We start from the raw sequence: 25,010 nt of genomic DNA on the forward strand, positions 1-25,010 counted from the left end.
TTATGCCATTCTCAGAAAGATACTGCCAAGTCAGTTTACATATAAAATTGAAATGTTTAATCTTCTCCTCAGTTTTCATCTAACACTTGAATGATTTCATTTATTTACATTTAGACATTTCATCCATCCTGAAATTATTTCTGTATAAGGAATGAAATATGAATCCAATTTAATTTTCCCCCAAATAGAACCTAAGTGTCATAAAATCATTTATTTTGATATAAAATCACCCTTACCCTACACTAGGTTCCTAGATACATTTAAGTTTGTCTCTATTCTTTATTCTGTGTCACTCATTTTTGTCTGTTTATACACCAGTACCAAAAATTAAAGTTACTATGGTGAGGAGAGGGAGATAAAATAGGAGTTTGGGATTAACACATACACACTGTTATGCATAAAACAGATAACCAGCAAGGACCTACTATATAAATGTATAACTGAAACACTTTGCTGTACACCTGAAACTAACACAATATAGTAAATCAATTATACTTCAATTTTTAAAAATTAGTAGTAATAATAATAAAGTCAATGTTGTTTTATAATTTTGACTTAAAATCATAGTGGGCAGTCATCTCTCATTACTTTTTTGTTTGGTTATTTATCTATTTTTTTAACTTTACAATATTGTATCTGTTTTGCCATACATTGACATGAATCCACCACGGGTGTACATGTTTTCCCCTTCCAGAACCCCCCTCCCACCTCCCTCCCCATCCCATCCCTCTGGGTCATCCCGGCTGGCTACTCTTACATGATGACTTTCTCATCTGAGTATCAGAATTAGCATGTTGTTAAAAGGCCCTTTGTAACAATTAGGCAATTCGGGATAGACATGTACACACTTCTGTATTTAAAACTGGATAACCAACAAGGACCTACTATATAGCAGAGGGAACTCTGCTCAGTGTTATGTGGCAGCCTGGATGGGAGGGGAGTTTGGGGGAGAATGGATACATGTATATGTATAGCTGAATTCCTTCCCTGTTCACCTGAAACTATCACAACATCATTCATTAAATGGCTATACCTCAATATAAAATTTAAAAAAAGCCCTTAGCAACGATCTGGATCATGTTAACAACCTAAATGTCCACTGATGGATGAATATATAAAATGTGGTATACACATAGAATGGAAAATACTGAGTGTCAAAAAGGAATGAAATTCTGATATATAACATAACATGGAAGAACTCTGAAGACATCATGCTAAGTAAAACACGCCTGATATAAAAGGGCAAATATTACGTACTTTTACTTATATGAGGTAACTAAAATAGTCAAATTCTGAGATGAAAAGTAGACAATATGATGCAAAATCATACAGTGCAGTCCTCTACAGAGTATCAGTATGAAATGATAAAAACACTCTGGAGATGGATAATGGTGATGATGGCTGCAAAACAATATGAATGTACTTAATTCCACTGATCTGTACACTGAAATATGTTTAAATGGCAAATCTTATGTTACATGTATCACCACAATCTTTTTAAAAAGGGAAAAGGTGAATTGCATCAATCTTACATTTTAACACAATGTTTTAAACTCAGATTGTTTACAGAGAAGTTTCAGTAAATACTAATTTCTAAAGGTGTGACAAAATAAAATACACATATTTAACACACTAGAGTGTTTAACTTAATTTCAAGAGCATCTAAAGACAGTAAAATTGAAAGAAAACTAGTCAAGAGAATGCAAACACATGAATTCCCAGCTCACTTAGAATTTTCTAATTCAACGGTCCTCTCTTCCTATCTTCTCAACTTTACATGAGAAAACTAAACTTCTTGCTGTAAAACTGCAAGTTATTGAAATTTAGACCTAGATAAATTTAAACCAAGTACGCTAATGTATTTTTAAGATATGTAGACATTAGCAATATGCAGTAAATACATACTTACTGTAAAACAAGAGTGAGTAATTTTATTGCTTGTACTGCAACATCATATTCTTTGTCAAGGGTCATAGAAACAATTCTATCCTAAAGGATGAAAAAAATAAAATATTCTTAAAGGGAAACCAAGAGAAAAATACTTGAAAATAACAGCTAAATGTTAAATAAATAATACTAACCTTGAACCGACTGGTAAATAGCTCCAGTTTGGAATTAAGTTCTTTGTTATAATAAAGCCCTTGTAGAGCAGTGAGACATTTGAGTCTTACCTCACCTTGCTGAATTAAATGAGAGGAGAAAATGCATTAAAACTTTGCGTATTTTCAACCTGAACACACAAGATATATACCATATCTTCTACTTTAAATATGTTCTATACTATGGCATTTTTTCAGAAACTCTCATCCTTGACAATGCAAAAATAGGAATCAATACATACATTTAAGACTAAATACCTCTGGGTTACTATTACTGTAGGTGAAATGAAAATATTTGGAAAATTTGTTCAGAGCAATGCTATTGTGTAAGATGATAGTAGCATATTTCACAGTATGTTTTCCTTTATAGAAAATAATATTTATAAGGGATAGATACAAAGATCAAGGCTAGGTAAAGAGACAGCCTAAGGGAAAGGCAGATTAATAAAAAAAAATAAAAAGGTCAGAGGCCAAGTTGTAATTTATAATCTGGCTAAGATACATGTTTATCAAGAGAATCAAAATTAAAGAAATTTAAGTATATGTATGTATGTAGCACTTACATATTAACAGAGTAAGAATTCTTCTTACTACTCTTAAGAAATGTCTTACCACTCTCACCTACTGATCCTGTTGTTTCAGCACAAAAATTGTTTCATGATTGAAGGCTAAATCAGTGCCCAAGATTCAAAAATCTATGGTACTTTATGTGATCGAGACCATATTTTCATGGAACAGATAGAAAAGAAAAAAGGAGAGAAGCCTACAGGAATGTGTTTCCAGTTATACATATATGCAGATAACTCACTATGAATGAGAGCAGCACATAGCTATGCCTATGTGTAGAAAGAAAAGCACTCTATAGGTATACCTTACCTTATCATGCATAGTCCAACCAACATATTTTAAATAACTGTCATTAAGAAAGGCATCACTATACATTTTCATCCAAATGCCAATTTCTTCAATGCAAATAGCTCGGATTTCAGCTATTGCATCACTGCATGGAGGAAAGAAAATTATGCATATTAGTGTCAGTATACCACAGGACTTGTGGATTCTTTATGCAATGCCAATACTTCATACCTACTATGAACATACCACTACCTTAAGTATTACTGGGGATTTACAAGGAGAATTGAAACATGGCCCCTAAATGCCAAGAGCTTACAGTCTAGTTGTCAAAGTACAATTATCACCAAATAAATATTTAAAGTTAAATAAACCTACAAACAAAATGCAACCCCCACCTTCTCTATCATGTCATTCCCCAGCCTTTATTCACACCTGCTGGGCATGGTGTATTCGGAAGACAGTCGGAACACTAGTCTGGTTACAGTGTATTTTCCAGGTGAGAATTAGTTACACCTAATATTGAGGCCAAGCTCAATTTGGATTTGAACATCATACTAAATTATTCTGAATTCATTCTGTAGGTACTGGTAAGTCATTCAACGCTTTTGAGTAGAGGAATGATTCAAGAAAAGACAACTGCAATAATCTCTAGAATGATGAAGGAATAGACTAAGGTAATGGTGACAATAGAAATAAAAAGGTAAGAATGGACAAAAGGATATTACAAAGGAACTATTAACCTGATTTGGAAATGGCCAAATTAAGAAGATGACAAAGTTAAATAAAAATGCCACCAACATTTAAAGAACAGGTTACAGCAGAAATGGTGGTTCAGTCCAGTTCAGTCGCTCAGTCGTGTCCGACTCTTTGCAACCCCATGAACCGCAGCACGCTAGGCCTCCCTGTCCATCACCAACTCCCGGAGTCTACCCAAACCCATGTCCATTGAGTCGGTGATGCCATCCAACCATCTCATCCTCTGTTGTCCCCTTCTCCTCCTGCCCTCAATCTTTCCCAGCATGAGGGTCTTTTCCAATGAGTCAGCTCTTCGCATGAGGTGGCCAAAGTATTGGAGTTTCAGCTTCACCATCAGTCCTACCAATGAACACCCAGGACCGATCTCCTTTAGGATGGACTGGTTGGATCTCCTTGCAGTCCAAGGGACTCTCAAGAGGCTTCTCCAACACCACAGTTCAAAAGGATCAGTTCTTCGGTGCTCAGCTTTCTTTATAGTCCAACTCTCACATCCATACACGATTACTGGAAAAACCATAGCCTTGACTAGACAGACCTTTGTTGGCAAAGTAATGTCTCTGCTTTTTAATATGCTGTCTAGGTTGGTCATAACTTTCCTTCCAAGGAGTAAGCGTCTTTTAATTTCATGGCTGCAATCACCATCTGCAGTGATTCTGGAGCCCAGAAAAATAAAGTCTTGCCACTGTTTCCACATCTACTTCCCATGAAGTGATGGGACCAGATGCCATGATCTTAGTTTTCTGAATATTGAGCTTTAAGCCAACTTTTTCACTCTCCTCTTTCACTTTCATCAAGAGGCTCTTTAGTTCTTCTTCACTTTCTGCCATAAGGGTGGTGTCATCTGCATATCTGAGGTTATTGGTATTTCTCCCGGCAATCTTGATTCCAGCTTGTGCTTCCTCCAGCCCAGCATTTCTCATGATGTACTCTGCATCTAAGTTAAATAAGCAGGGTGACAATATACAGCCTTGACGTACTCCTTTCCCTATTTGGAACCAGTCTGTTGTTCCATGTCCAGTTCTAACTGTTGCTTCCTGACCTGCATACAGGTTTCTCAAGAGACAGGTCAGGTGGTCTGGTACTCCCATCTCTTTCAGAATTTTCCACAGTTTATTGTGATCCACACCGTCAAAGGCTTTGACATAGTCAATAAAGCAGAAATATATATTTTTCTGGAACTCTCTTGCTTTTTCGATGATCCAGCGGATGTTGGCAATTTGATCTCTGGTTCCTCTGCCTTTTCTAAAACCAGCTTGAATATCTGGAAGTTCATGGTTCACGTATTGCTGAAGCCTGGCTTGGAGAATTTTGAGCATTACTTTACTAGCGTGTGAGATGAGTGCAATTGTGCGGTAGTTTGAGCATTCTTTGGCATTGCCTTTCTTTGGGACTGGTGGTAAGACTACCTATTTCTTTCCTCTGCTCATTCAAAATAAGGGCAACAACTCACTTAAATCTACCCAAATTTTCTCACTGATATTCAAATCAAAGAGGAAAGAATCAGGAATCAAAATGTACAGTCTCTGCTAACACAGTACATCCAAAAGCAATTAAATGTTCTGTACCCTCACTCCTAGTAACAGTAATAGCTTCCATTTTCTGGGCATCTACAAGTCAAGCACAACATTCCCCCATTTTTCAGATAGAAAATAAAGTTCAGAGCAGTTAAGTAACTTGCCTAGAGTGTCCCAATCAGTGGAAGACCTTAGATTCTAACACTGATCTTACTCTTAACACTGTTACCACTAATTGTATATTGCCTTAACCACTAAATAACCAAACTTGAAGAGAATAAGAGTTAACATAAAAAAATTGTCCTGACTTACCGGTATCTATGTACAAACACTCCCTTAAATATTGCATTCATCATATTTTCTATTTCATCTTGATTTTCTTGAAGCTGAAAAGAACACATCATTTCTTTGCAATTGTAATAGAAAACAACCAAAAAAACATGTAAAAGTTGGTACAAACACAAATGTAGGTTTCTCCAGAGTTTTTATATTTTCATGCAATTTTTAATTTCACTAAACGAAAAGTGTCCACATAGAAAAACTAAAAGTTGTTGCACAAAAGGTAGCTAACCTCCCTTGATACCTGGAATATTTGTACATTGTTGTTAATGTCATTGCTAATGTTTAGCTGGTTGACTAATTTTTTCAGATGGTCACATATTTCTATTGTATAAATGTATGTAAGGAAATCTTTTAAATAGTTTATTATATTACTTATCTATTAAATAACATATATGTTCATATCAAAAAAGAATAATGCTTTATTATCTTGGTCTTTAGCATCTGAAAATTAAGTCATGCTATCTACTGCCTGATCAAAGAACAAAAAAATGAGTAAAATAACTTGGCAAAAAACGTGTCTTCCCGCTAAATATTTTTGAGGGAAACAAGGCTCACCTGAAATAACCAACTAAACATTTCAAACCTTGGATGACTTATTTACTTCCATATATTTTCAATTCAGAGCTTTAGAGTTAAAAGAAACTTGATTCACAGCTTGAGAATTACAAGAAAAATCTTTCACACTCTTAAGTATCAATTAGCTTTCAGAATTATGTTGTGTTTTCGTAAAACTTTTTTTCTTTTCATGAATATAATCTCACATTTCCAAATAATGCTAACAGAGCATGCACTTGTATTCATTAGCACAATCAAAGGCACAGGAGGGCTTTCAACATGTTTAAAAACTTAACCCAACCTAGAAGTATTAATATCTTATATGATACAATAATTTTAAACTCAAAACCCTTTTATATCCATTCATGCTATGTTCAGAATAAGGCCATAATTTTATGCATTATGTTCAGCTAATAAAGCATCCAATGCAATTTATTAACTAAATTAAAGGGCAAAAAGGTCAATTCTTCATTTCAACTACAGTTAATCCCTGAACAATGCAGGCGTTAGGGTTGCTGACCCTCTGCACAGTTGAAAATCTAAGTAAAACTTATAGGTGGCTCTCTGTATACGCAGGTTCACTGTATCCATGGTTTCTGCACATACAAGGTTCCACAACCAAAGATCAACCAACCATGGATCGTATAAGAACTGTAATATTTACTACTGAAAAAAAAATCCACGTGTAAATGGATCTGCACAGTTCAAACATATGTTGCTCAAGGTTCAATTGTATATGAAAAAGAAGAGGAATTTAGGCATGGGGGAAATGTGGGCAAGATTTTTCTGGCTTTTCTTGGGCAAGGGGCATTTTTAAAAGTTATTGGCTATCTCAGAAATAACCAACTTTTAAATTATAGTTACTACAATCACCCCCGCAAAATGTCAGAATCAAGTAATTTATGGAATACCATGGCAAATATCCCACGGCAAATATTTTAGCTCAACTGCTGCTGCTGCTGCTGCTAAGTCGCTTCAGTCGTGTCCGACTCTGTGCGACCCCATAGACGGCAGCCCACCAGGCTCCGCCATCCCTGGGATTCTCCAAGCAAGAACACTGGAGTGGGTTGCCATTTCCTTCTCCAATGCATGAAAGTGAAAAGTGCATTACTACATTAGCAATATTTTTGAAACATCAGACTTTGCCTATTCAAAATAAAAATAAACATTCCCAATATCAGATAGCAAAATATTATATTACCAATGAAGAAGGAATTTAAATAAAAAACACAACATCGAGGGAATCCCCTACTGGTACAGTGGTTAGCACTCAACATTTTCACTGCTGGGGCCTGGGTTCAATCCCTGTCAGAAAACTAAGATCCCACAAGCTGCATGGCATGGCCAAAAAAAAAAAAAAAAAAAAAAACCAAAAGATTTTATTAATTACTTTTTAGCACAGAACTGAAAAAACATTTTTTCATTCAAAGTTGAATTTGGGACTTCCCTGGTGATTCACTGGCTAAGACTCTGAGCTCCCAATGCAGGGGGCCTGGGTTCGATCCTGGTCAGGGAACTAGATCCCACATGCTGCAACCAAAAAAACAAAAAGATACCGCATGCCATAACTAAGACCCAGTGCAGCCAAAATAAATAAATAATTTTAAAAAAAGAAAAAAAAGTTGAATTTGGTGGTCAGTCATTAATGTTATTCAAGGGTCTCTTACACTACAAAAAAAACAACCACACACACACATACCAAAAACACAGATTATGACACCATAAATAGCTTATCCCTATTTTTCAAAGGGATTTTACATAAGTGAAACCTCATTTGATCCCGACAATAAATTGAGGGAAGAAGTTAGGAGATAGATTTTCACAGTAGACATGAATAACAATAAAGCATAAGACAACTTGTCAGACTGGCCCAGGACTCCTTACTTGAAGCGTTCAACTCTTAATCCTAGTCCACACAGAAAGGAAATATATACAGAAGGTACTATTGACATGGACAGTCAATAAAAATAAGTTAGATGTATAAACAACTTTAAACATATTGTTTAAATTTTTCAAAAAATTTTATCTGATGAACTAGCAAAGTTATATATCATAATTAATGGTGACTAAGTTGGTCACAGATTAACAGCTTAAACATTCAATACAAGAGTGTACCTCTTTCCGCTTCTGTAGCAGGAGTTCTAGCCTCTCATTGGCTCGTTTTCCAATCATTTTATTCCGTTCTGCCTCATACTGTCTTTGTGTATTATCCATATTAATGCTAAGATTTAGTGCCACATTCACCAAAGCTGTCATCAACTTCATAGCTATTTTTAAATGGAAAATGCTGAAATTAGTCTCACAGAGAGAAAAATTTACAAGTTATGATCTACTTAAGAAAAATTAAAAACAAGATGGGCTGTTGCACTTCTAATAGAAAAATACAGCTGCTACAAATGACAACAATAGTACAACAACAGCTAATGTGTATCGAATACTTACTATATGTCAGTCAGTTACCTATGTTAAGTACTTTTTGTGGATTAACTCCTAATCCTTACAACAGCCCTCAAAGTTAAGTATTATCCTCATTTCAGTCATGAAGAATCTGAAGTTCAGGGAGCTTAAGAAATCTGCCTCAAACTACACAGTTCATATACATAGTTAAAACAAGATTCAAAACTAGATAATATTACTCTAGACTATGCTCACTATTCAATGATAGGTCCCCTACAATGACCTTTTCAAGAGATCATGATTTACCTTCTAAATAAATTTTGACTAATACAGCAGTCATTTAGCTATCCAGTAACCAAAGGAGGAGGGAACGTAAGTGCTTTTTATCAAAGTACAGTGTGTAGAAATGTTGGACAGTTTTATCAGTATTTGATTTCCTTTAATTTTACTCTTATTATATATCATCATAAAGACAATGATGCAATTATGAAGGACAGATCAAGATAAAAAGTCAAAAGTACAAAGAGTAAAATGTCACTCAATAAAGTGCTTTGTATCCGAGTTTCTCCAGATCTCCACCTTCTGTTATTGAACTCTTGCTACTGAGACAAGACTCACTGCCTGTGATTTCAAACTTATTAACTGAAATATCTGGACATATTATGCTTTTTTTTTTTAGCTTAGGTCAGACTACTTCTCAAGCCTGATTCACTGCATGACAGAACACCACAAAACTAATCCTTAATTTGTGGCTACCAGCTCTCTTTAAAAGAGATTCCCAATCTTCTGCTCTGAGCTATTCTATACCCTCAGCAAACCATTTTTTCATTCTGATCTAAAATTACTCACTTTGCCCATTATACGTGTTTTTAATTTACTTTAACCATTCAAGTTCTTAACCTCAAAGCTACCTAAGTACACAGATCAATCACATTCATAATTTGTGACCTCAAATCTAAAAACCTACAGAGAGATTCTCCACATTTTTTTTTAATGGAGGGGTGAGCACAAGAACAGCTTTAATCACAGCTTTAACTCTTTAGGGAAATACTCTAACGGAAAAATATCCCCACATTTAGAGAATGAAAAATTTTTGTAGAAATCACAATATTCTATCATTAATGCATAGAATACTTAACAATTAATGCCTAGTCAATTTACTCATACTCAAAAGGCACATATTCAATAATAGTATATGAACAATTTTACCTTCAGCACAAAAGAGAAACCAGGACATTTTATCAACATCAACACCAAAAATCACTGTTCTAGAATTAGTCATGTGAGCCTTAAAAATGTAACTTATTTCATATAAAGATCAGAGAAATTGACTCAGTCTAAAGTTACTCAGAAGCATAAGAAAAACCAACTTTTCTGATGTGGTTAAATAAGCATCATCCTATAGGGACAATCATACTGGGAGGGACTATGGTAGCAGTGACTACGCACACGGGTCATTTAGAACTACATATCCAAAATCAGTGCTCCCCAAATTTGATGTCAATACCTTCCCTGACAAAACATGTTTCAAGACCCAACAGATTACTATGCCACAGAAAGGGAGAAGAGGTGGATAGGAATCAAGTAGGTTTACCACAAGAAAATTATAGTATGTCTTCAGAGAACCAAAACTATCATTCCATTCTCCATAATTCATGGGAGTTGGAGGAAAGGGGAGAATGTCCTCTTAGGGGCTAATTAATAAATAAAATTAATTTGTCACCATTATTTCATTCCTTTTAATGAAAACCATTTTCATCTCTAACCTAAGAAAATGCACAAAAAGATTTCTAAATACTGACCTGCCAGGGTGCTTGTATGTCGAAATGCTCTGACTTGTGAGTCAGACAATCCTGTAAGAAGCGAAATGACTGTATCCATCATGTACTCATCGTATATGATACTATATTGACACTGCCGTACTAATACGCCAATGAATTCACAGAAACTGGATTTGAACTTCTTCCACTGAGGACCAGCCATGGTAAGTGGATAATCTCCACTATCCTAAAATAGAAATTTTAAACAGCAATTTCACTTAAAACACATATTTAATAAACTGTTACTTGTTTTTGAAATACTCTAGGCAGAAGCTGAAAAGACTCCTTTATCTCATCTTCTATAATAAATCCTCAAAGTAGGCAGAAGAATAATATGCAAAGGTAGAGATATCTTTGAACACATCTGGTCTTTTATTTAAGATCAAAATGAATAGTCTGAATTCACTCTAACCACTGAAAATATATACTAATTACATACCAAAATTAAAAGCCTCTCTCATCAAACAAAACTTTACTCTGATAAGCAAAGATATAGTAACTAAATTTCTTTAAAACAAAATCGAGCAAAAATCAAACCAAAGTTGCCTGTTTTAATGATTCAACATGATGAAATCATATTCTCAGCCAGTCTAATAGATTCATGTATGACTTATAAATAATTGAAGGATTACAATATATGTTTTTATTAGCTTCAGGACATCAAATACTCAGCAGATGTGAACAGTAATTTTTTTTAAGTGGAAATAAGCTAGAATGACCTGTAAAGACAGGTACTCAAGTGGGCATTCACCAACAAAGATACACTGAGGTCCTTCATAAATCATTAAAAACAAACAAGTCTTAAGAATAAACGCAGAGACCAATAGTACGTAGAAATTTCTGACAAGAATATCTTAAGGTCATTACGGTTTAGTAAATTTTTCACAATTAAATTTTGTCATTAGAGCCATACATATTAAAAAATTTTAAGTAATGCCATACACAAGTTGAACTATGTCTCATCTGAGAATAAGGTCCTAATATTCCACAAAAATGTTTTCTTCCATTTTCTGATTGGCTCATTTAGCACTATATTGAAAGGTAGCATTTTAACTGTTGTTAGCAACTTGGTTTGCTGATATTTTCAAATCTTATTTCAGGAATCTTATTTCAAATAGCTACTGAGAACAAAGTTCTCACTAAAACATTTAATATCAGAAGGTTAAAGTAACACCATTCCTCATAATTACATCTCAACGACTTAGAGACTGATTAATAGCACTTAGCGATCATCAAAGCCATTTTAACAATTCTTATCTTTCAGAAAGATAGCTGAAAGCTCCTTCATCTGAATAAGGTAAAAAAAAAAATTATATAAAACTCAAATGAGAAAGGCTTTCTACTCGAAAATTCACAGTGAAAAGTTTTGAAGAGTAAAAACTACTGGTGCTTGAATATAGCTGTGAACAAAACAAACAAAAATCCCTGCCTTGAAGGAGTTTATATTATAGTAAATCTAAATATGTCTTTATTGGCAATAATACTCCAAAGACATCACTATGAGAATCAACTAAGGTCTAAGCTACTATTTATTGTGCATTTGTACTGTTCTTGTTATTCACATGTGAAACATAAATAAGACTTTAAACAATAAAATATACCTGCATGCATTTATCTTTGCCTAAGCTTACACATGTTCATGGGCACTTAATTTTATTCTCTGTTGAAATTTTAATTTTTTAACAAACAAAAGAGCTACCATTTAGTTCTTACTATGTGCCAGACATTGTAAAATGCTAAGGAAGTTTTCAAACATTATTGCATTCAATCTTCTTAAGAGCCCTATAAGTATTTTTAGCTCCATTTTACAGATGATGAAACTTACGCTAAGACAACAATTTGCCCAAGGTCACATGGCCATCATTTAACTGTATTTCTATTACCAAAGCTCTTATCCACAACACTAATATTCAAAATTTAATATTCTGAAGATCAAGATACATAAAATTATCACAACATTTAGGGTATTAACTTACCTCATCAAACTCTTCTGTCATTTTTCGAATTATTTCAGAGTTTTGCATATGTCTAAACATTTCTGCTGTGACAACACCTGAAATTTGCAAGTGTAAGAAGTTAATACATGGTAAATAAAAAAATAGAGAACTTCTAAGTCCATCTCTAACATTAATATGTCTACAGTCACACAATAAGGTATACTTCTATATCACGTGATCGTCACCATGATACTCAATCCTATAAAGCACAAATACCACTCTCAACATATACAAGAAAACAGACCCACACTTCTGACAGGTATCTTTTCTTTTTTTTTTTGTGGAACAATCAGCCTTAGCCATTTCTACCTAACTCACTTTACTCACTCCTAGAATATGTATACTGGCTAAAACTCTTTAATATAAAGCATATATCATCAATCATGAGGCAGCCATCTAGGATAACATTTAAAACCCTGAGGATGAACCTGAAGAAAATAAGGGAAAGAGTAATAGGAAGAATTCACTTTAGGCAGGTTTCTTTATTAAGCACAACTGTATGTAAGGCAACTGTATCCCACCATCCACCTCAAAGGACTTCAAATAAACAAAAGTAGTCAAGTTGTAGTTCCTGCTTATCCAGAAGTCTGTAACCTAGTTGTAAGTTTAAACAAAGAATAATGCGGGGGGGGGGGGGGGGGGGCGGCGCGGCGCAGGGATACAGTATTAAAGGTAGTACATAATAAATGCCCTAATGAGTGGAAAAACCAAGATAGGCTTAAAAAAAAAAGAATTAAGATTTGAGTAAGTACGTGTTTCACAGAGAAGGAATCTGATACTGGACATTTCCTTTTAAAGGAGGATGGGAGAGGAGGGGAGAAAGGATACACATTACAAGAAGTAGTATAACTGTATCACTTTGTTGTACACCTGAAATTAACACAACACTGTAAATCAAATATTAATATATTTCAAAAATAAAAGACAAGTAGTAAAAGTTAGCCAGGTATACGTCAAATATCAAAAAAGGAATTTCTAGGAAAAAATTATGAGTAGGAGACAATGCAAGAAGTCATATGTGAATTTTCACTAATAGGGTGTCACACACACAAAAAAAAGAACTGTAAAGAGTGAATTTCTTAAACGACATTTCTATATTATTTATACTTTGCCAGTCTAATCACTATGAATACTATAAATACACTCATATCTAAAAGAACGTCTTGGGACTCCCCTGGCAGTCCAGTAGTTAAGACTATGTGCTCCCAATACAGCAGGCACAGGTTCGATCTCTGGACAGGGAAGTAAGATCCAGCATGGCGCAAGGTGTGGCCAAAAAATAAAAATAAAAGAATGTCTTGGTACAGGAAGATGAAATTTATTATAAAAATTAGATATAATTAATAGATGTATTTTAGTTGACCAAGCTCTATTTTGTATATGTGTGCGTGTGTGTGTATAAAATTAAAACAGCAACAAAACATCATGCTGTCTTTCCAACCCCTAATCTGAAAGAGCAACGGCTATGTGAGCTCCTTCTCTATAGGCATGCAATTTAAGACGTTCCAGTAGTCCAACAAAGCCAGCAGAACTAGAACACGAACTAACATCCACTGAGCCTCCTATGTACCAGCCACTTAAGCCCTGAAAACAAGCCTGTATAGCAGGTACTATAATCCTGGCTTTACAAATGAGAAAACTGATGCTAAGGCAAAGAGAAGTTGTAAATAATTTCTATGAGATTATTAGTCAACATCATGCTGCCCAGCCCCAGATGAGATCAATTTCTATTGGTACTGTGAAAGAACCCTTACTTACCACCTTAAAAAAAATGGTTGTTTACAAATAATAACAAATTTGGAAGAAAGCATGATTTCTCCAGCTAAAGTAGCACGTTCTCAAAAACGTTTTGAAGGGGTTTTTAATTTTTATTTGGAGCCATGAATATATTTCAAAAACTTCCCATACTTTATACCCAAATACTGTAAATTTGGCAATTCTAGAGAACAAGTAACTCAATCCCTGAAATAATTTATATGAAATAAACATTTAGATATGTCAAAGTAAACATTGCATATAGCTTGACAAACTTCTAAAGCTCCTCCTCACATCTCATAAACCATGTTAACAGTCATAAACTCAAATATAAAGAGAAGAGAAAGTGGCTGTCACAAACTCCATGCATATAATAGCTCCTGAGGCAGGTATGAAGGAGCCATCAGGACACCAGGCCAGATCCCACTGCCTTAAAAATGTGGGGGACATGTGGCAAGTGATTTAAAAACTGGTAAACTGAAAACTGACAGCTGACCAGAAAAGAAAAAAAGGAAACAACATCGGCTGCAGAATCACCAACCACAGAGCAGTCTGGAGCCACTCAGTGTGGGGCCAAACATCTCTCCACCTACCTCAATAGCTGCAAAAAGCGTTCACTACAGTAAAATAACTGACGGTCGTAATAACAATCCTAGATCCACAGGAATAGGTTAAAGTACACTGTATATACTTAAATATGTGTCTAATTCATTTAAAAAGGAATTCCATCAAAATATTTTTTGAGTATGTTTAAGTACGTAATGACCGTAACTTTGGCAAATTCTTCTTTATGACGCTTCCATGATTCTAAAATAAGTATTATAGTAGTGTTTAAGTTTTCAACACCTTCGATTTTTAAAAATCTTCACAACCTGGTTTATGATAAGGTTTATCCAACTGTTGAATGGTTAAGTTCCTTATTTATAAATACAATGAGGCCAGAAAAGGAATGTATCTGATAAAGGGAAAACACTCTGACTATGGCTTTGTTTTAAAACTGCTACTTAGGAACCTAATCAGGAAACTAAAATGGATCAACGAAGACTGAATTTCAATTTATCAAATTATTTCTGGCACCTGTTCAGTTGTTTTGTCATCAACCTTCCATTTTCAAAAAATCTAAAGAGAAAGGACATGGCCCTTGATTACATAACACAACAAACAGGTACTTGTGCCCTTCTACTCCAGAAAGATGGAATGAACATGGACAAAATAAAAATAATATCACATATCTCATTTTCTAAAGAGTTTATCTGGTTTATCATACTGTCATTACCACAACACTTCCTCTGAGCAGATTCAGTAGAATTTTCTAATACTGATATACAGATATCTTTAGCTAAGAAGTTGAGTAAACTAGGCAACTCTCTGTACTCAAAAGTTCAAACATTTTTAAAAAGTTCTCAAAACTGACCTCATTAACGGCATTATGAAGACCATAGATTCAAGAAGTTAATAAATTTGTCTATCAGTCCTCATATATATAACATTTAATATGAAGACTGCACTGAAAGTTGTGATCAACCCCATAAAATGCATCAGTTCTTATAATGTTACTTGTTTTCTAATTCCAATGACAGGATTTTCAAAGAAGTTTTATGGAATTAAATGAGTAGTTTGCTTCTTGGGATCTTTTCTTCAGATCTGTTTAAATCATTCTTTAGCATCTTAATTTTTTAGGTCTATTTTTAAGCAATCTTCCCTCCTCCTGACTTCTAATGACCATGTTTTTGGTGCCATTTTCATTTTTTAAAAAAGGAGCCTTGGAAAACTCTGTAACATTTATTTGCCTGTGCATCTTTCTTGTAGAATTTCAAGGATGAGCCAAGTTTAGGGAGACAGAATAGGTCAGAACCTATGTCCATGATCTTGACTATTTCATTTACTGATTCAGATCAGGGTATATGACTCCCCAACTTACACAGTTTTGTCCCTCTGGCCAAATGTGTGCGCTGTTAAGTTTTTGTCTCAGGAAAGACATTTCTACATTTTATACTTTTCATACTCTTAATTCAACATCTTTTTAAATAAAGCACAAACACTTTAAACAAGACTCCACTCCAGAGTTTCTCTTTTAGGGGAAAAAATTTGGAAATTTCACCGATACCTTACTTAACTTATTTAGTTACTTACTTACCTACTTACTTACTTTCTTACTGTTATTCATGGCACTTTTTAACTCCCTACACTTCACAATTCCCTGCCACTTGAACCTGTATCTCTTCATTATCTTCTTCCTCCCTTCTTAATGCATTACTTTGTTCCTAAAACCAAATGCTGGAAGTGGGAAATATATCTAATAAAAGTAACATAACATTATAAATTGCCAAGTTCTTCATTAACTTTCACATAGGAATGCAAGTCTCAACAGACTTTCTCTCTTTGTTCTTTACTCTTTTTTCTTTGTATATTTTGTACAGTTATAATGCAAATAACTCAATATCTTGGCATTATTTTCCACACAAAGTGTTAAAAATCTTTAGGTGAAACAAAAAAGAAGATAACATTTGAGAACATTCTGATTCCAAAATAAATATATCTTACCTTTACAGCCTGAACACTGAATAAAAAAGTTGATGAGGTCAAGAAGTGCTATATCTCGGTCATGCTTGTATGACTCTATCCAATCATCTACTACCGACTACAGCAAGAAGGGGAGAAAAAACATTAGCTTTTCCTAACATTCTAAGATTTAATTCAGATCAAAGTCATTAAGATCCAGTATTAAGTGGCATCACATTACTTCAATAAATACATATTTGTATACCAAAATTTACATTTTAACAATAAAATGAAATCAAATTCAGTAAATCCATCACCTAATTATACATAATGATTATCCATCTTCCTTTAACTTTTGAATTAAAAGGAATCTGAAAACTATAGGACCCAACTCTATAAACTGAAATTTCTTAAGTGAAGTTATAGGCATCTTAGAAAATATTAAAATAGTTGACAAAAATATTGTACTAAGTAGTTTCTAAATATTTACAATGCCGGTGGAATGAAAACTTGACAAAATTTTTAAAAAGAAGTAAATGCCTGGGTCAACGAGGAAATGCAAATAAAATAACACTTTTTCTCAAGAGTGAATGCTAATAATCCCATATTAATAAAAAAGGGAAATTGAAGGCTAAATAAGCATCAAAAAAAAAAAAGATAGTTCATGAATCTGGAGACCTAATGCTGTTAGATGACAGTACCCTCCAAACTGATCTACAGACTCAATGCCACCCCTATCAAAATGCCAGCTAACTTTTTAGCAGAAATTGGAAAGTTGATCCTAAAATCCTTAGAGTAATGTAAGGTATACAGAATAGTCAAAATAGTCTTGAAAAGAGAACAATGTCGGAGGACTCACACTTTCGGATTTTAAAAGCAAAACCAATACAATATCGTAAAGTAAAAAAATAGATAAATAAATAAATTTAAATAAATAAATAAACAAAAGCTACTACAAAGCTACTGGCATAAGGACAGTTATGAAGATTACTGAAATAAAATTTAAAGTCCAGAAATAAATCCTTAGACTGATAGTCATTTGATTTTTGACAAGGATGTCAACCCAATTCAACACAGAAAAACTAGTCTTTTCAACAAATGGTGCTGGGACAACTGGACATCTGTAAGCTAAAGAATGAAGTTGGACCCTATCTTACATCATACACAATACTTCACTGAAAATGGATCAAAGACCTAAATGTAAGAGCTAAAACTATAAAGCACAGAAGAAAAATTTCATAACCATGTTAGGCAAACCCTTCTCAAATATTAGACCAAAGGCACAAGACGAAAGAAAGAATAAGTTTGACTTATCCAAAACTAAAACTTTGTTCTTGAAAGGAATCCATTAAGAAAGTGAAAAGATAACCCACAGAATGGGGGAAAATATTTGGAAATCATGTACCTGATATGAAATTTGTGCCCAGAAAGATAAAGAACTGTAATTCTGTAATTTTAAAAAGCCAAATAACCGAATTAAAAATATAGGCAAAGGATTGGAATAAGTGCTATATAGAAGATACACAAATGGCACATGTAAAGATGATCAATGTAACTGGCCACAAAGGAAACGGAAATCAGAACCACAAGAAGATAGAAATTCACTCCCACTAAGATGGCCATAATAAAAAAGTATAGACAATAACAAACACTAACAAGAATTTGGAGAAACGGAATGCTAAACCTCTACTAGTAAAAATGTAAAATGGTGCTGTCACACTGAAAAAAACAGTTTGGCAGCTCCTCAAAAGGTTAAAGAGTTAAATGACCTTGTAACTCAACGCCTAGGTTTATTACCCAAGGGAAATAAAAACAAGCATCCAAACAAAACCTTATTCAGTAATAATCATATAACAGCATTATTCACAAAAGTCAAAAGGTGAAAACAAACTACAGGTACCTCAAGGGATGAACAGATAAACAAAATATGGTCTATCCACACAGTGGAATACAATATTATTTGGCAATAAAAAATAATGACGTTATAACACATGCCACACCATGGATGAACCTTAAAAACATTATGCTAAACCAAAGAAGCCACTCAGAAACAATCATATATTTGTATGAGTTCTTTTATATGAAATATCTAGAATAGGGAAATTTATAGAAAGTAGATTCATGGTTGCCTAGACTTGCAGTCAGGTGAGGAGAAAGTGACCGCTAATGGCATGAGGTTTTTTTCCTGGGGATTGAAAAAATTCTAAAATCAGATTGTGGTGATGGCTGCACAACTCTCGTGAATGTACTAAAAACCATTAAATGTACACTTTATAAGAGTAAATTTCATGGTTTGTGATGTACATCTCAATACAGTAATTTTTTTAAAAAAAGAAGAGAACTAAAAAATAATAGTAGTACTGAGACCTCCCTGGCAGTCCAGTGGTTAAGACTCTGCACTCTTCCACTGCAGTGGGATCAGGTTTGACTCTTGGTTGGGGAACTAAGACTCCGCATGCTGCACAGCTCAGCAAATAAATAAAAGCAGTACTATATTCCTTTGTGGACAGAAGAGGAAACCACAAGACAGATAAAAACAATTTTTAAATAAACAAAATTTTAAAATTAGGGTGATAAACAACAGCTAATATAAAAATAAAAACTCAGGAAGGAAAACGTTTTAAGTTAAATACATATGGAATCTGGGTATGAACTGAATGAATAAAATATGTACAACTTGATGTACAAAAAAAGAAAAAGGAAATATTATTTTAAGAATTATCTGGCTCATGGAGATTGACTGGACATACTCTAAAAAACTGCTTAACTTCTAGATTTTCATCTTTTTCTATACTTTATAGCAGCTTGTGTATGTCAATCAACTCAATTTATGAAAGAAACGTTTTTAAGATGGTTCTCAAATATGATACAAGCAATAAATATCAAAAGAATATATTATGTGACTATGGAAGTTTAACAACATGGCCCCAAGTTGTTTGACACTGCTCCTCAAAAAAGAAGTGAAGTCTATGTCCCCTTCTCTAGAACAGAGTGTGGTAAAAATGATGCTTCCAAGATTAGGTCATAGAAGGCTATTCAACTTCTGCACTGGGTTCATGCAGCCCTATAGAACTAGACACTTCCTCTCAGCACAGTCTCTCTAACCCAGAAGCTACTTCTTACAGTAAAGTAAGAAGCCAAAGGCACATGGAAGGATCATTTGTAGGTACTTAAGGTAACAGTTCTAGGTGAGTCCAGCCTTCAACTCACTCCTGACTAGGCACCAAACATGAATAAAGAAGTCTCCAGATGATCATAGTCCCTGCTTTTGTCACTTCCAGGCATTCAAGCTACCTCACCTAAGACCCCAGGCATCATGGATGGAAGCATAGAAGAGACAACCCTATTTACCTCTGTATGAATTCTAGATCCACAGAATCAGTGAGCATAATATAAAAAAATGGTTGTTCTTTTACATCACTTAGTTTGGGGTGTTTGTTATGCAGCAATTGATAACTAGAACAAGGGCTATTCTCATCAATAAGGATATAAAAACATTTAATGAAATCTTACAACATATCACCACGCCTCATCAAAAAGTTATTCACAAAGCTCAAAGTAGAATTTATAGTAGAATTTATATAAGGCTGCTGTAATAAATACAGATAAAATACAAATAGTAAACAATACAAGCTATCACAATGAAATATATTTAAAAATTTAACCATCAAATTGTATACTAAAAACTCATTGAATAAAATTCAACATCTATTATCTAATAGAACTAGGAGCACATGCATGATTTCTTCTTTTTTAAGAACTATTTTAAAACTGACAGTGAGTCCTGTACTTATTCACTCTCACTTACAACAAAATAGGGATATCCTAGGGATACAAAAAAATGAATAATACACAGTCCCCGATCTAGGCATTAACAATCTAGAAGCAAATTCGGACATGTGCATAACTGTAATATACTGAAAAGAGAAGAGTAAGAAATACATTCAAGGGGAGAAGGAGATAGAATTCAAGAATGTTCCCCGCTAAAAGAGTTGCATTTGAATTAGTCAATCCTGTGTGATATGGAAGGGAGAAAAATAAGACTACTTTAGGCAGTAAGAAAAACAAAAATAAAGGTCTAGGGGCAGAGAACACATGGTGGCTAGAGAACAACAAGTATGCCATAAGGAAATCAAGGCTGAACTTTTAGATAAGGAAGAACTCTTGTAAGTTTATAAACAGGAGACTTTCTTGATCAAATCTGGTGTTAGAAAGATAACACAAGTGGGAGTACACAAAACAAACTAGAGGTGGAGAGATGATTCAGGGAAATCAATGGATACTGTGGATATACTGCTTTTAAGGGGGAAAGCACATTTAGAAGACAAATGGCATAAAGGTACAATCTTAACATATGACAAACCAAAAGCAACACAAAAATAAGGAAAACGTTCAGTCTTTAAACACTGATATACCGTTAACACGGAGAAGGCGATGGCACCCCACTCCAGTACTCTTGCCTGGAAAATCCCATGGACGGAGGAGCCTGGTAGGCTATAGTCCATGGGGTCGCTAAGAGTCGGACATGACTGAGCGACTTCACTTTCACTTTTCCCTTTCATGCACTGGAGAAGGAAATGGCAACCCACTCCAGTATTCTTGCCTGGAGAATCCCGGGGACGGCGGAGCCTGGTGGGCTGCCGTCTATGGGGTCGCACAGAGTCGGACACGACTGAAGCGACTTAGCATAGCATAGCATAGCATACCGTTAACAAAAAGAAATATAAAGCTAAGCCCTCACATTTTCTATTAAAAATTTCTGATGTGCCAAAAAGTTTAAAAAAAGAAAAAACACCTATAAACTAGACAAAAATAGAATAGCCTAATTTGGTATAGATATAAGTTGAGATTTCTGATGGTAACAAAAATGACAAGATATCGGAAAAAAAGATTAACGCATTTAACTGCTTAGAACAAAATATTACAGACAAAAAGTATAATATAAATATAAAAAGGAAAGTAATGAAATAGTATACAATATGACAGAGATAATTTATCTCTTCAATAAAATTAATCCAAATTGGGAACTAGAGAGAGGAGGATAATTTTTGAAGTTAGGGAATGACTAAATAAACCATAGCACAGTAATATAATAAGACATTATTTTTTTAATGTGTACACAAAATAATAATTTAAAATATTAAACAAGAAATAAAATCCACATCTTAATTACAACTATATGAAAGCTAACCATATATGAATAAATGAGTTAATTCAAATTCAAGAAACTACACTGCACTATACAATTGGTGATGGTTCGAAAGCTAACAATCCCTTACATGTAAAAAAAATTTATTAGTTTCAATTAATATTTTATAATAATTTCATTAAACATGTATATTGAGTATAATGTTGATTCAATTTTAAAAAACCATATGGGTATAAAGCCAAAAAGTTTCTGTTGTCATAAAACTATGAAGAAACAAAATTAGGATAATTTGATATGGGTGACTGTAACTTTGTACTCCTGTGCTAAGAAACAGCACAAGTAATAAAATCTGGAATAGACAACAGTGATCAAAATAATTCACTCAAGTGGACAGTGATTTCATTAGGTCACTCAACCAAGAATTCTGTATGTGTAAAGAATTTCATGTTTTAACAGCCACTATATATTCAGATGAAATTGAAACATCACAGTCAGGGTTTATAGCAGCATATTTTTTGACCAAATAATTTTTTGTGAGATGCCATTAAAAAAATAATACAGAAGAAAATGACTCAAGACACAGCTTAAAGGTCTTATGTCTGAACTGACAGATTCCTAGTTTCTCGACTAGTTTGTCGCTTTTTTATAGTAAGTAGTGTCAAAAAAATTTTTTACATATTAGAAAAATCAGGAATATATTTTATATAACTCACTAAAGTTCACAATGTACAAATGAACTGGGAAGAACACAATAAACATTACCTGCATAGCACTCTTGCCCATTTTAACAACTTCAAACAACATCATGTTTTCCACTCCATTCTGTTGATGATGACCATTCATTCGGTTTGAACCAGAAGGAGGTTTTCCTCCTCCATTTCCACCTTTGCCCTTCTCTCCTGGGCCTTTTTTGCCTTTTTTACAAGTCTGCATAAAAATACAAATTGATTAAGTTATATCCTTATCCTTGAGAATTCAAAATAAAGCTACAGAAGCAGCTGACAGGGTGCATAATTATAAAATACTCACACCTGACCTAAAGCAGAGTGCCATGCACATGTCATAGTAAAATTATATGGTTATGACAGCCTCTTTGTGGTACCAATTTTTTCCACTTATACTGCCATATACCTCATGTAACACTGCAGTTTGGAGCACAGTCTCTGTAGACTTGACAGACTACTGGGTCCCAAATTTCTACTCCTGTTAGCTGAGGGATCTTTGGCATGTTACTTAACTGTGCTTCAGAGAGATTTTCTAATTTGCAAAGTGAGGATAAAAGTAAAAAAAGAAAAAAGTGCCTACTTCATAGGATTGTTGCTTTAGGGTACAGACTGTAGTGGGCAGCAGCAATAACAAAACTCTGTGAAATAATTAACTTGTAATTAGTTCAACATTTTAACTTGATGTCTATCATTAGTCTTATAAATCACAGCACTGAATTGACAATTCTAAGCAGTATGAATGGGTATATCAATCTCATTCTTGTTCTGGGGCCCTCCCTTCAACACTTATCATGAAAATTCAATTAACATATACTATGGAAGTGAAGCCCCTTTATAAGAAAGTTGTCTGTGTTGGGTGTGGAGACTTCATAATCAATGAAACGGTTGCCCACATGCCTCAGATATAAAACACCTCCAATAGCATTGATACATTATTTTTAAAAAGTCACTCCCCAACTCAGAGTTCTCATTTCTAAAATGCCAGAGTTGCATTAAAATCTTTACAGATTAGAACAGATGATTGAGGGTCTCTTCTAGATCTACACATTTCTATGATCTAGAGCAACAGTCAGCAAACTTTCTGTAAGGCATCAGATAGTAAATACTTCTAAAGCTCTGCAGGCCACATACTGTCTCTGTCACATATTCTTTACCCTTTACTATCCTTAAAAAATATAAAAACCATTCTTAACTCACGGGTAGTACAAAAACAGGCCATAGTTTGCAGATTGCTGGTTTATAGCCAGGTCTACAAATTCACTTCCACTGACTATATGTTTCAATGCTTTGTACTATAAAGGGTTCTTTCTCCTTCAAGAATCTAAAACCACCCTACTCTTAAGAACTACTTCAAATCCCTTCCTAACCAATGAGAGATACTAGTTAATTTACCTTATAATGTTAATGATATTCGGTCTTTGTGAACCTAAGTCACTAATTCCTAATTGAAGAAAGAAAGGCTTTTGTCCCCAGCAAACAAAATTTCAGAGATAAGGGTAAAAGAAAAGCTCAACTACAAAGTGTGCACTAGAAAAGTGTAAAATGTTCATGTTAATTAACATGGAGCTATATATTTGCAATTTATCTATCATATGCCTCAATATTCCCTGTTGGTATGAAAAACTAATTAGTACAATTAAAATGGTTCAATGGATATGCTGTGCTAGAAAAAACAATGTGCAAGATAGATAACATTGGGAAGTACAAGAAGTAAACAAGCTAATCTTATAAGGGAAAAACCTATTAAGAAAAGACTATGAGGTAGTATATACTATAGTGGATTAAGAGTACCATCTTTTAACAAATGTGGGCTCAATTCCTCAACCGTTAAGCTTCTCTAGACCTCAGTTTACTGTCTATAAAAATAAGGAAGTTTTCTAATCTATGGAGTTGTTCAAATGTTAGATAACAGGTAAAATTATTAGCACAGTGCATCGAACATACATAGTTTAGGGTCAAAATATGATTACTGCTATAATAAATCTTTCACCTGACCCCCTAATAACCAAGGGTAGTGGCTACTCTATTCAAATGCCACTATAAGTCTTATCCCAACTTGTAAATTAAGTCAAAGCCAAAAGCAGAATTTCAGTTTTGAAAGATGGTTGCAGAACCAATAAAAAATGATTTTTTAATGAATAACTGTAAACTACCCACTAGAATTATGGCTGTATTTGGATAGTTATGAGTTAACATGTGTATTTATTCGCATTTTCTCCCTCTCCTTCTCATACTACTACTTTTTAAGAGACTAAGAGTGCATAGGAAACATGAAACACAAGGATTATGTGCACTCTAAAAAGATATTCCAAGGACTAGTTAAATAAATTATGTTCCATATATAAAATGTGATACTATGGGACTTCCCTGGTGGTCCAAAGGTTGGGACTCCATGCTCCCAATGCAGGGGACCCAGGTTTGATCCCTGGTCAGGGAGCTAGATCCCACATGTCACAACTGAGACCCAGTGCAGTCAAATAAACAAATAAAATTTTTTAAAAAATGTGATACTATGACACCATCAAAAATTACAGAGAGGAAAAA

The 25,010-nt window shown here is 34.2% G+C and overlaps 1 protein-coding gene across 7 annotated transcripts in view; it reads right to left on the minus strand.

Annotated features, from left to right (window-relative positions):
• Positions 1-25,010, minus strand: part of STAG2 (STAG2 cohesin complex component) — a 128,037-nt gene that overhangs the window by 53,793 nt on the left and 49,234 nt on the right. For 6 of the 7 annotated variants that reach the window (XM_081565243.1, XM_081565240.1, XM_081565244.1 and 3 more), the window contains exons 4-12: positions 22,504-22,668; positions 16,635-16,731; positions 12,315-12,391; positions 10,321-10,525; positions 8,237-8,388; positions 5,537-5,610; positions 2,976-3,099; positions 2,082-2,180; positions 1,910-1,989 (exon numbers count right to left, since the gene is read on the minus strand). In XM_081565243.1, the coding sequence (XP_081421369.1) occupies positions 1,910-1,989; positions 2,082-2,180; positions 2,976-3,099; positions 5,537-5,610; positions 8,237-8,388; positions 10,321-10,525; positions 12,315-12,391; positions 16,635-16,731; positions 22,504-22,668 (1,073 nt within the window). Of the gene's footprint in view, positions 1-1,909; positions 1,990-2,081; positions 2,181-2,975; positions 3,100-5,536; positions 5,611-8,236; positions 8,389-10,320; positions 10,526-12,314; positions 12,392-16,227; positions 16,355-16,634; positions 16,732-22,503; positions 22,669-25,010 lie in introns of those variants that run through there. The other variant, XM_081565246.1, reaches the window with a different exon arrangement.

Source organism: Giraffa tippelskirchi, chromosome X (assembly GCF_054371585.1).
Source record: "Giraffa tippelskirchi isolate mGirTip1 chromosome X, T2T-mGirTip1v1.2.pri, whole genome shotgun sequence".
Lineage (NCBI taxonomy): Eukaryota > Metazoa > Chordata > Mammalia > Artiodactyla > Giraffidae > Giraffa > Giraffa tippelskirchi.